This window comes from Sinohyriopsis cumingii, chromosome 15 (assembly GCF_028554795.1).
Source record: "Sinohyriopsis cumingii isolate HCF-2022 chromosome 15, ASM2855479v2, whole genome shotgun sequence".
NCBI lineage: Eukaryota > Metazoa > Mollusca > Bivalvia > Unionida > Unionidae > Sinohyriopsis > Sinohyriopsis cumingii.
In genome coordinates this window covers 3,425,149-3,437,914 of record NC_142975.1, presented here as the reverse complement: position 1 = coordinate 3,437,914, position 12,766 = coordinate 3,425,149, and the positions used below count along the sequence as shown (strand labels likewise).

Genomic DNA, 12,766 nt, shown 5'->3' with positions numbered 1-12,766 from the left:
GCGCAATGAATTGTGGGAGATATGTGTCTGCCGGTATAATTTATATTGTGTGTCAACTTTTGGTTTGAATAAACAGAGATGATTATACTCCGTGTTTCCTATAGACATTTTTTTAAAGGTAATAATTAGCTATTATCACAATTCAATGGTGTTTTACGTACTCTTAGAAAATAGATACAGAGAAGGCGTTACGGTAGAAGGAAGTACGGTACAGATGTGGAAGGCAAATGTGGACAGAACGGAGGTTATTATGTTTTAAATACTCTAGTGTCATATTTAGTCACATCGGAATACAAAAATGCAAGTAGTTTAAGAATATACAAAATTATATCTTCATGACATAATCAATAATTCAAGGTTGATTGGGATGGTTCGTTTATAATCGCAGCAAATTCATCGTTTGGTTGGTATACATTCTCAAGATCAAACTCAAAGTTGTACGATTTCTTGGTTAGGAAGTTTTATTTTTTATAGCAATTCTTACCAAAATATCTGAACCTACTTGAACGTTAGACACAGCGTAGTAGTCACTCCAATATTGCAATATAAGTATATTAATACTGTATGATGTAGCTTATGTATAATAAACGTACAATGGATTGGAGCCTTGATGTATCACAAAAGATATGCACCAGCTATCCGACGCATCTTTGATGCATCTTCTTGTTCTCTCAGCTGTTTCATATATTTCGTACGTTAACGTTCAAACAACAAGACTTATAAATTTAAATCATTGATTTTCATTATGTTGCATCTACATGTATCATATTTACATGCTCAGAGACGATAATGGCAATAAACATCTTTCATCAATTCAGTAGACTAGCAAGATAGTGTGCCCCCCTCCCCCCCCCAGCAAAACGTATTACTGGGGCACACACCCAATAATGCAGACTTTTTATGGGAATTTTTGGCCCCCATTGAGCATGTCCCCCACCTATCTAAAGTGCGTGGTTTGCTTGGACGAATGTTACGATAATATATATAGTTGAAAAATGAACATGTTATTATTCAAGTACTGTTTCCATGTCACCTTTGAATTATTTTTAGCTCAAACTTACAAAAGCAAGTTTAATGAAACGTATGTTAGAATAGGTTAATTGTGAAAATATATTTATTGTTTCGCTTTCTTCCATGCACTGGATAAAGATTAAGATTTAATATTGGTCTAAGTATCCAAATCCACCAGCGTTCCTGAATTTCGCAAGAGCCAACATGGAAGTGACGTAAGTATAAGCCTCGGAACACCAAAACGGCCAGTAGTCTGGATAAGCATTGAACCCGTGGAACTCTGTTATAGGTATACGTCCAAACCATTTTTCCTTAAGAAGTTCCTGGTATTCTTCCTCAGGAATGATTCCCTCTACGCCCCAGGCTGTGTTTTCATAGTAGTGGAACTGATGGACATCACCTGGGACAGCCGTGCCATTAAAAAACTCAATCTTATTCAGAGGATACCCGCCATATGTCTTGGAGATGAAAATAGAATAAATATAAAATAAATAAAAAGGCAGTTCAAAGTTGCTCTTCGAACATTATTCATTACTTTTTATGTTTGACTACAATTACATAATAACACCGCTTCCTGTGTTCCGTCGTTTGCAACACGAGGAGGAACTTGAATTATCTGCGAAACAAGGTGTACAAGTACGACACAAGACTTGAATTAACATTTACACATTTATACATTATCTAGATAAAGCTAGAAAATAAATGTATCGAGGATACTTTCACAAACTGAGTAGAAATAAGGATATTTTTCGCGAACGAAGTTGAAACATTGTACTGCCAAGAGGATTGAAACTACCAGTTATAGTACAAAAATTTTCACTACAGGAGTGCACGGTTTTCTTATATCTTCTACAAAGCTATACATTCTCCTTATTGTATGTATTTTCAAAGCAAACATGATGGATTTCCATAGATTTCCTTTTCCATTATGTGATAATGTAATTAACGGTTGCAGTAAACCACAAGTTTCAAATTTTGCAATAAATGTAAGACAACAATATATTACGAATTAAGCTGGTTCATAAGACACTTCAAAATGCGCATTTTGCCAAATAAATGTTTTTATGCGCAAAGGATGAGAAGTCTAGTCTTGTTAGACATTCCCTGCATGTAAGAGTTCATTTGTAAGGATTTTTTGTCTGTATTTTCTGTATTTCTGCACTTATATATGAATGTTTGATATTTGCCTTGGCAAGCTTGCAGTCTTGTTCGGTGATGTTTGCCTTGGCAAGCTTGCAGTCTTGTTCGGTGATGTTTGCCTTGGCAAGCTTGCAGTCTTGTTCGGTGATGTTTGCATTGGGAAGCTTGCAGTCTTGTTCGTTAACAAACGGTGCAACATCATTTAAATTGTCAATTAATTTCGGTTAGCTGTAGAGACACATCACTGTGATGACTAGTTTGTTTTCAGACATTCATATGATTGTGATGAGAGTTAATATAGTAACGTATAAACTTATACAATTTTAATTTCTCTCTCTCTCTCTCTCTCTCTCTCTCTCTCTCTCTCTCTCTGTAACAGCTTCTTGATACTGTATTGATGCCGTACTATCCAATAGTACAACAGGTGATACAAGTTCACTAAGCGACTGTTAACATGATTTACCTTTTGGCTAATTTTGAAGGAAGTTTATACAATAAACCTCCCTTGTGTTTACGAAAGCTCCTCTCTCTCTCTCTCTCTCTCTCAATAAATGAATCAGAGCTTTCTACTGTGAAACAATGTGACACCAGGTGACGCTCACTAATGTCGTAATACAGTTCAGGATCTTTATCTGAAGTTAGAAACCAATATTTGTTTCGTCGTAGGAAATATGGGCGATTGTATATACAGTGTGTGATTAAGTCACTGTGGTGCCGTCATTCAATCAGCTGATTTATCAAAGTCTGCATAAGCCTCGTTTCGACATAAAAAGGAAGATAAGCTTATTAGAAACCTATAAGACCTTTGTCTTGAATCAGACGTAAGATATACATTTCCATGTCAAGTCAAGGAATAGGTGACGTGATAGAAATTGCTATGTTATTGATATTACTTAGAATTTGTTTAATTATAACAAACAATACGAATACTTACCGTTGGTCCTTTTATGGATCCCGAAAAGAACGCATTCCAAGGTTTAAGATTTGAATCAAGGACATTATTCACGAGGAAGTTTGATGATTTTTCGATGGTATGGTGGACTTCAGGTGGAGTGTCTACATAAAATAAATATTGCACAAATCGAATGCATTTTACTACAAAAGGAGGATATATATAGTCATTGCTTTTAAAATATTTTTTTATATTTAATAACACGTTCTCAGCAGTGGTAGGCTTATCTCTTCCAAACAAATATGAATTTGAGTTTTTTGATAAATGTTATCCTTATAAATGGATATAGTTATCTCTGCACTCATAATACGAACAAAGTCTTGTCATAAGCTATTATCGTCTTAGATATTGTCAGCTGCATCGTGTAGGTATTTGTTTATATATAATTTTCTATTTTGCCCTTTTATTTTAGGTCATTTATTGTCAAAAAAATTGAATTACCTTCGTCCCAAATCAAAGACTTGGTCTTCTCGTCATATACAGTCCATGTCGTGATCAAGGCATTGACGGCCATTGCTGTAGTATACAGTCTATCCTCTCCATATTTCTGCATTTAGAAGAAAAAACCTAGGCATCAAAACCATTGTATGATTATCATCATCATCATCATGATTATTATTATTATTATCATCATCATCATCATCATTATTATTATTATCATCATTATTATTATTATTATTATTATTAGTAGTAGTAGTAGTAGTAGCAGTAGTAGTATTAATGTAGTTGGGGCTCACTCACCACAGTATTGTTTTTCACGTCCAGATCGCCATCGCCTAAGAAGTCGTCAAAGTATATCATGGTATTTCCGTCGTAAATCACAGAATTAAGAATGGTGGCCGTCATGTTTCTCTTCAATGATTCGCCGAGATAGTCCTCGACCCTCCTCATAATCTTATAATAACGATGATGAAATTATTAGGAAAAGAAATATCTATATTTATGTGGTTGTTATCTGCAAGATTCGGGAGATATAGGAGAACAAAACATGTGACAAGAATTTGTTAGACCAGAGTACCTTCAATTGGTCAGCTTGAGATTAATCCCAAAGAGGCCGTATTACTTCATTGTTGTAAACAGGTCATGTCAAAGAGAATCCTTTCACAGAGTGCAAGATAAATGAATACAAACTTCATTATTTTACTGCGATCTGCAAACTGTAACTTACACAATGATGCAGAGATGTCATGAAATTGTTTCATCCACTGTACAGAGGTGTTTGTTCTAATTTAACGTCTCATAACTAAATTTCATCATGGAAATCTTTGATGTCTTTATTATATTCTTTATAGAATTGTTTGTTTGTAGCTTCGCAGTTATACAAGTTTGTGCATGCATATCTGTTTCAAATTGTAATGGAGGAACAAAAGATAAATTATACTGGATGTGGCAATGGACCCTCCTTTGAAAATTGTCGCAGCTCTGCGTACGTTCTGGCAACAAACCAGTAAAACTCAAATTCGGACGGATAGTAAAGAAGAGCCAGGTCACGTCTCTCAGAAAAGTTGGTGGAGATCATAAAACCAATTAGAGATGATGTGTTGAGATAAATTTGCTGAAAATATGAAATGTAAATATTAGAAAAAGCGTCATACACAATTAATTTGCCACACAAGAGCAGTCACTTAAATTTAGGACCATCGATGATACAAGAATGATCTACTTACAGATGATTCATGAAGATACATCACTGGTTTCCTTGCATTCAATACATTGTCTGAAGTTATTTGCATATACTGTAACAAGTACTTGTCCGGTATACACATATGCTATTAACTTATTCTTGGAAAGGTATTAATGACGTAAATAATCAATCATTATAATTTATACAATGTATGTTTCTTTTAAATCATCTCTTTTTCTTTATTCAACGTTTATTATGTCCACACTTTTACGGATATCTAAATCGGGATCCATCGTTCTGTCTGAACGTTAGTAAGTTTTGCACGTATTAATAACTCATTATACACGATCAAGGGGGCACTTGGATGGGGTTAATCTTATTTTCTATACTTCACGATTGATTTCAAATCCCTCATTTTGCCCCCGAGTTAGAGGGTCCAAATTTACTAAATGTACCATTAGAATTTGCTGTCAAATTCAATCCGTTCATTTTTTGAGCAAATCAATAAATAAGTAATATGTCTAAATGCTAATACACAATTTCTTTGCTAACACACACACACACACACATAGAAAGGAAGTGAGATAGAGGCCGTTTACCTGCATTTCGGGGTCATCTAGGATTTCCGGTTCAAGCAGACCATTCAAAATGGCAGATGTTATACCGAACACACCGTTTGCAGCAACGGTAACATCAACATTATTCGTATTTCCTGGAATGTGTACTCCTCTTTGTGCCCATATTTCCTCTTCTTTCAGATCTTGAACCTGTGTAGTAAAAAAGAGTCTGCTGTAATGCTACTTCTCTCGAAGCTATGGTCTGCTACATATAATCTTAAAAAAGTCTCCTTCAGTCGTTGTGTGCTAGATATCCAGTGTATAATATATCAAGTGGTAAGAGTATCTGTATCATAGATTATAACTGCTTACACCTTTTAAAATTTATTAAAAAGAACCAGCTCCTTTAGAAACAAAATCACAATAACTGATACATCAGCATTTTATCAGTAACGATATCAGTTCTTCGTAGATCTTGTGTATTAGTAATGTATAGTCCAATTACCATTTATTGACTAATTGTATGCCAAATCCAAGCAAAGTTATCTCATTTTGAAATGTGCAGAATTTTTATATGTTCGATATATTAGAGACTCACTTGTATGTGCTCTTATAAGTTAACCAGTGTTAGGAATCACTCACAACAGGCGAAAGACTGAAGGCCCTGCTACTGGTAATATATAATAGGGTAGGTAGGTTCTAAGTATTGCTGATTGATATAGAGAAGCTATTAAAATACCTTTAAAACTTACGTCTGCGTTTTCACAACAAAGTACTGCGTTATGATGAAGCTCAAACCATCTTACAGAAACGTCATCTAAAACGTAACCATCAACCGCAGACGATTAACATTACAATGGCTGTAGCTGGTTAAAAGAAAAACACATCTTTCTTCGTAATATTGCATGAGTTGTCTGCAAAGGCGATTGACTTCAACTCTTATGACAGGAAAATCAGATATTCTGAGCTTTAAAGCATTTTTTTTTTTAAACTTGAAGAGGGAAAGACGACATATACATTAATAAATATATATATACACTTTCATAGATAACATATTTTGTATAAAATATGAATATAATCAATGACTCTTTAACTTTGAAAATTTCTGATACCATATTCCGACATGCCATTGTAACATACCCATGTAGGTATAAGAGCGATATCCTCGTTGTCATTTTGCAACTTTTCGAGGAAGAATCGGAGAAAAACATACGTTCTATCGTCTATAAGATTGACGGCGTAATTGTTTGACAATGGTCTGTAGGCAAATCTTTTCAAGGCACTAAAGATGGAAGAGACGTTAGTGTTCTGAGTGCGCCATTGCTGGTAAGACTGCGGCAGCTCGTCAGCCAGAGAACTCAGCAGGGACCCTAAACCTAGATTCACAAACGTATCGTCAAAGTCAGGCGGGAGCAGAAAAGCACCTAGGTACATCGTCCTAGAATATAAATAGATAAAAGCAAAGTAAGAAAAATAATTAGAGAAATTGTGATCGCTTTTGATAATGTCTAAGATGGAAAACTGAACCACACAGATATCCATCTAGAAAATGCGTTCTGTGAAACATAACGTACAGAAAAGAAACATATTCGCAAGCCATTCTTAGTAAATTCTTCCCGCACAGTGTGTTAAGAACACTGTTGGTGGTCTCTCTCCAATTTGAACATCAAATCATAAACTTTTGCAATAAATCTACCAAAGTGTAAAGCCTCTGTCCAAACAAGTGTATTGTGGGAATGCTCATTCTTAGTGTCATTGTTTCACAAGGATATTACTATGTCAATCGGCGCAATGATTTAAACGTAAACATTATTCATCCATGTCTATGATTAACTAACATACTGTTCTCAAAATTAAACAGTTTTCGTTATAAAAGTATAATGAATCAGCATCACAGGTCAACCATTTATCCTGATTAAGACGATAACGGGATAACCTTCATCAAATGTCAAAAACAGTGGCGATAGTTACCAGACTTATCCAAATTTCCTTCTGTATCTATTACAAGTTCATGCTCTTGAATATGATTCTCAACACGTTTCACAAACAACGTTCCTGGAATGTCCCTGAGGTGTTCTAAGAGGAAGCATGGTGCAAAATTATGCAAACAATGATGCACGCTAGTACGCAACTGTACAAGTACTAACAGCATGAACAGGTCATCACGAATTATTTGAAAAGCCTTAAGATAAAAGAAATGATTTAATTCTCATTTGTTAAGAATCATAATGGGCGAATAACAAAGAATTTACTCTGAAATGGTTGTTTGTCCGTAACAGACTCGCTTTACTTAGCCATATAAGAAAACAAACAAAATGTCTGACGAATCACTAGAATCGATTGCCAATAGAAGCCTTCTGGTGTATAGTTATGAAACAATATGTGATGATATTCTTTTGGGATATTTATGAGATATTTGAATATATATATATATATATATATATATATATATATATATATATATATATATATATATATATATATATGTGTGTGTGTGTGTGTGTGTGTGTGTTACAAAATAACGTTTTAACAGACATGGCTTCTTACCTAACTTCCAGCAGACGTTGCATTATTAAAGCGATATCATTGAAGCCAAGGTCTTTAAGGATCTCTTCAACCTTCGTCCAGTTAAAATCTCCAACCAGTTCAAAAAAGTTATGCAGGTTGTCCGGGTAACTAACCCATGTGTTGCTCGTGCTATTGTAGTGCTGAGGCCAAAAGGCCATTAAAGAGTTGTTATAGTTTAAGTTCTTATCTTGATAGTCCTTGAGTGATGCAACAGCAGACACAATCTGTTCTTCCGATGGTTTGGGACCATTTCCAAATCTATTTTGGCATAAAAATAAAGAATTAAATGTATAGTATCCGAAACAATTTAAGCACTCTCTCAGCTTACAAATAGCAACCTAACAAACGTTGGCAGGAATTTACATCAGCAGATCAAAAGAAATACAAAATGTTTCAGAGTAAAATAATTTACGATGACGTGAAAGAGAATGTTTAAATTTAATACATACATCAATTCATGTCGTATACGTATTAGATTGGTTTACTCAAATCGGCATATATCGATTCTCATTGAACGTTACGCTTTTGTGCATCACAGATAGAGAATAGTGCTTTACAATAGCAGCAGAAGGTTTGCGTATATGCTATAGTCTGCTATCAAAACTAGCTGCAATAAGTAAACTGCTTTGAGAGTGGACTCATTCGTGCTGAAAAGTCTATATACTGTATTTATTTATTATTGTCAAAATCGCATAACCTACCATTCTCTCTCTCTCTCTCTCTCTCTCTCTCTCTCTCTGAAAGGTTTTATGCTTATCAGGATCGTGACTGTTGTAGTGTTCACCTTTCGATTTCGCTTTAGAACAAAACAGCCGTCACTGAGCTCAAATATAAACGACAGTAGGTTCTATTTTAAAATAAAACAGCAGTACGAAATACTAACAAGATTGAAAGGCAGAGTCAATATAGATGATCCCTCATATAATTATTTGGTTTTATATTCTTCAAAAACCGCCACTAAATTAAGCCATTTTTGTTACTGATAAAACTAAAGAGCATATAACAGCATATAAATCGTGTCCATAATTTAGTTTTGATCAAGGTCAGATTGGTAAAAAACAAAACATCAGAATTCACAATTCATTAATCCTTCAGTGAATATTTTGACAAATAGAACAATAGTTCTGCAAAATGATTATATTTATGTGTAAAAATTAATTGCTTGTGAAAGACACTTGTCGAAAATATAAAAAAGATGAAATAATATTAGCAGTTTTCCTTTTAACATATCTTCTTTCATGGGTATTTAAAATGTTTGGAAAGTGACATCATAGTTAAACAAATATTAATAAAGGACGTGTTCTAATTCCTGAATTATCAGATTTCAAGACAAATTTAGTCTGAGTGTTGAAACAAAACTAAATTCGCGTTTTCCCAAGACAGTCTTTGTCGGGACTGAAATTCAAGTCTGAAATTCATCTCTGTCATGGGCTGAAATGAAGATGTGATTTAAACACTGACAAATCAATTGTCTAAAGTCTAGACTACCGTAACAATACTTGTGATTCTGAAATTGGGGCGGTTGGAATAAAGATAAACTGGTCTCAAGCATAGATCGTTATGTCCCCCTGTCGTTTCAAAACATGAAATATATAATGCATCCTATTCATTTTCGTATTACATTTAAAACATTCATTTGCATACATTTTAAGGACAAGCAAACCACAACATTTAATTTTGTCGTTCTTCGTAAACGTTGCTGCTAAATTATGTGCAATAAGATTATTGTCATATCTTCTTCGAAATCCCAACAACCCCATTCAAAGTAGTTTTGGAATCCTGCAAGATTTAAATATATCGCTTTTAAAATGGTTAGCTTCCCTCGGAAAATTTGAATTACGACAAAGATAGAAACACCTTAAATGTAAAAACAAACTTCGGTAAACTGAAGACTGAACTTACTTGTATGCCTCCAAAAGACACGACGTAATCCAAGTCGTTGCAAACATGTTGTCGTCATAAACTTTAAAGCTGTGTCGAAACAGTGTCATATCTGGTCCGCCATGGAAGTAGAATTTCACGTCACTTTCATACATTCCTTTGTGCTTCTCCCAGAACAGAGGAGGAATAAATGGCTCATCTCTTTTAACTTGCAAAGAATAAATCTTGTCAAATAATCGTTGGATAGTGGTATCAAGAGGATCAGCATCTGCTCTGGATACCAGAGCGGTTACCACTAGTAATTTGACAGACAAAGTGAACCAAAGTATATCAACCATATTGGACCAAGAGAAAGTTCCTTACTGTAAATTCATGTATTAGACGCTGTCATAACCGCTTCTATTTCATCCCTATTTATAAATGTCATGTCATTATCATATCTTTGAGTTCCAGGGCACGTGCTTATCACAGGTGAAATTAGTACTGCAGTTCTTGATAAAGGACAAGCAAGATTAAAACGTCGCTAACTCGAAACTGGAAATGTTCGCTTCTTTCGACGGGAACCATTATTATGTTTAAATGGAACCGTGTATCCCATAATAGCATGAAGACATATGTGTCTTTAAAAAAATGTTTTTGCAATGAACATTAAACCTGGCTGAGGCAATCAGCTAAAATGTTTCACCCGACAAAAAGGTGTTCAGCAGTTACAATGATTGAGAAGAATAATTTCCTCTTTTCAGCTAATTGGCAAAGAACAGTACGGATGTGTGAGGAATTGCCTATTAGATTTATATTCTTCCACTTGACTAAATACCTTTATTCTTTAAGATGAAGTCGCCATATGGTCACTCTTACTTTGCATTCTAACTTTCACGAAGGATTTCTATTTTAGTATTCATTGTTTTAAAATAAACGGTAACGTAATTACATAAGTTTTATTTTTTCGTATCAAAATTAATATTACATGCACGCATGGTGAACGGAAGATTACTTAGAATGTTGTTTATAGCTCTTCTTTCGAGCAAAAAAGCATTTTTAACTGATCTGAAAGAAAAGGAAAAAATTAAATACTTTATAGCAATGGAGCTTGAAGAAACAACACCTGAACACCTCATGCCTAAGGACGATATCATGTTTAAAGAGTAATTAGGCATTGAAAGGTGCTAAACTGGAACATGACCACATAGATCATTCGCATCTGACGCACCTACTGGACAACTATAATGTCAAAGGGAAGTAGGTTATCACGAGTTCGATCCACGCGGACATCCCACATTATGTGATGTTACTAAGTGCGAACATTACACCAGTCCTTATTACGTATAGTCCCGATTTCTATTATGCTACGTTACGTGCCAAACATCCTGTATTAGCTCAAAGCCAAAAGCTGTTTGTGTGTGTGTGTGTGTGTGTGTGTGTGTGTGTGTGTGTGCGTGTGTGTGTTTGTATGTGTGTGTGGGGGGGGGAGAGAAAGAGAGAGATAGAGAGAGAACCGTTTATGGATTAGATGTAAAACGAGATGAAATTAACATTATAAGATATCATAATGTTTTCTATCCATATTATGTTTACCTGGAACATCATGACCATGTATCCTGGACTGACCGCTTACCTACATCAGATCGACGATGCACGAAAGACTGCCGTCATTGACAGAGATCTCTCTCGACTAAACATCGACATTGCCTGCCTCCAGGAGACCCGACTGGCTGACCGCGGCTCCATCAGGAAACCCAATTACACGTTCTTTTGGCAATGGAACCCATCGGATGAACCTAGGCAGCACTGTGTAGACTTTGCCTTAAAGAACACTATAGTCTCCTTCATTGAACCTTCGTCATCAGGTACTGAGAGAATCCTTGCCATCCGGCTAGCAACATCCTTAGGCCCGGTCAACATCTACAGCGTGTACGCACCAACCCTCTGCTCCACCCACGTACTAATCAAGCTAATTTTGCTATCGAACCTATCAATTGTATATTGTACTTTATAATCCCAATCGTACCAGGTTTCACATTTTACATATTTATTAGAGTACTCAGGTTTTATAAATGCTTTTCTATTTTTATAACTATTCACGGCAAATATAGGAAAATCTGCCTCTTTAATATTCCTTATGTGGAGAATACTGTCATCGTTAAATTTATCAACTGCATAAACTCTTTCTTGTTATGATATATCAGCCTCCATTTCAACCTTTAATTACGAGCTTGATCAATATCTTCATGTACTTCTTTTTCTAAGTCAATAATCTAAGCATCATATACGTTAATAGTCTGAGAGGCATTTTCTTCTTGATCAATATCTTCATGTACTTCTTTTTCTAAGTCAATAATCTAAGCATCATATACGTTAATAGTCTGAGAGGCATTTTCTTCATCTGAAATATCTTTCAAATAGTTTTTGTTTGTCTAGTTCTTCTTGCTATCTTTTCAGTTTGCTAAGCCTTTTGTTTTCACGTGAAAGAAGATATCCAGCAGCTTCTGCAACTCTTCCAGTAACCTTTCTAACAGGTTTAAATAATTGTTCTGTACCTTCTGCATATTCAACTTGTGCTTTTTGACGTTCTTGCAGCTTTTGTTTGGCAGCATCATGAACAGGAACATATTTTCTAATTGCTTCTGATCTTTCTCGAGCTAATCTACTAGTGTTAGATTCCATTATTGATATAATAATGATATAATTAAACACACATTTATAGCAGGAGAGTGTGCGACCACAAATGAGTGTCACCGTGGGTAAACAACATTTTGAAAAAGACAAATGACAAAAATAAAGCAACAAAATAACTAACCCAATTAGAGATTCTCTCGGTTTTAGTTAGAGGCTTCGGTTTAACGTTACTGATCTTTTATTTTCATTTTTCGTAGGTAGCTTTATTGTTTAAAAATGGACCTTTCAGCAAGTGGTCTGTTTTCTCTCTCTCAGGGACCCCGAGTGGCCGAGTGGTCTAAAGCGCTCTCCGTTACGGATCACTGCCATCTCACCTCTCTCCGCGTGGGTGCGAGTCTAAGATTCGGCCAGTGTGGG

At 35.2% G+C, this 12,766-nt stretch overlaps 1 protein-coding gene across 1 annotated transcript; it reads right to left on the bottom strand.

Annotated features, from left to right (window-relative positions):
• Positions 1 to 952: 952 nt before the first annotated feature.
• On the bottom strand, positions 953 to 10,151 carry LOC149781136 (uncharacterized). The gene is made up of 9 exons (XM_089935248.1): positions 9,755 to 10,151; positions 7,832 to 8,110; positions 6,425 to 6,722; positions 5,327 to 5,494; positions 4,485 to 4,658; positions 3,845 to 3,997; positions 3,545 to 3,650; positions 3,086 to 3,207; positions 953 to 1,469 (listed from the first exon to the last, which is right to left on the bottom strand). The coding sequence occupies exons 1-9, from the start codon at positions 10,069 to 10,071 to the stop codon at positions 1,158 to 1,160; spliced, it is 1,929 nt and encodes a 642-aa protein (XP_089791374.1). The 5' UTR covers positions 10,072 to 10,151; the 3' UTR covers positions 953 to 1,157.
• Between the last annotated feature and the right edge of the window lie 2,615 nt (positions 10,152 to 12,766).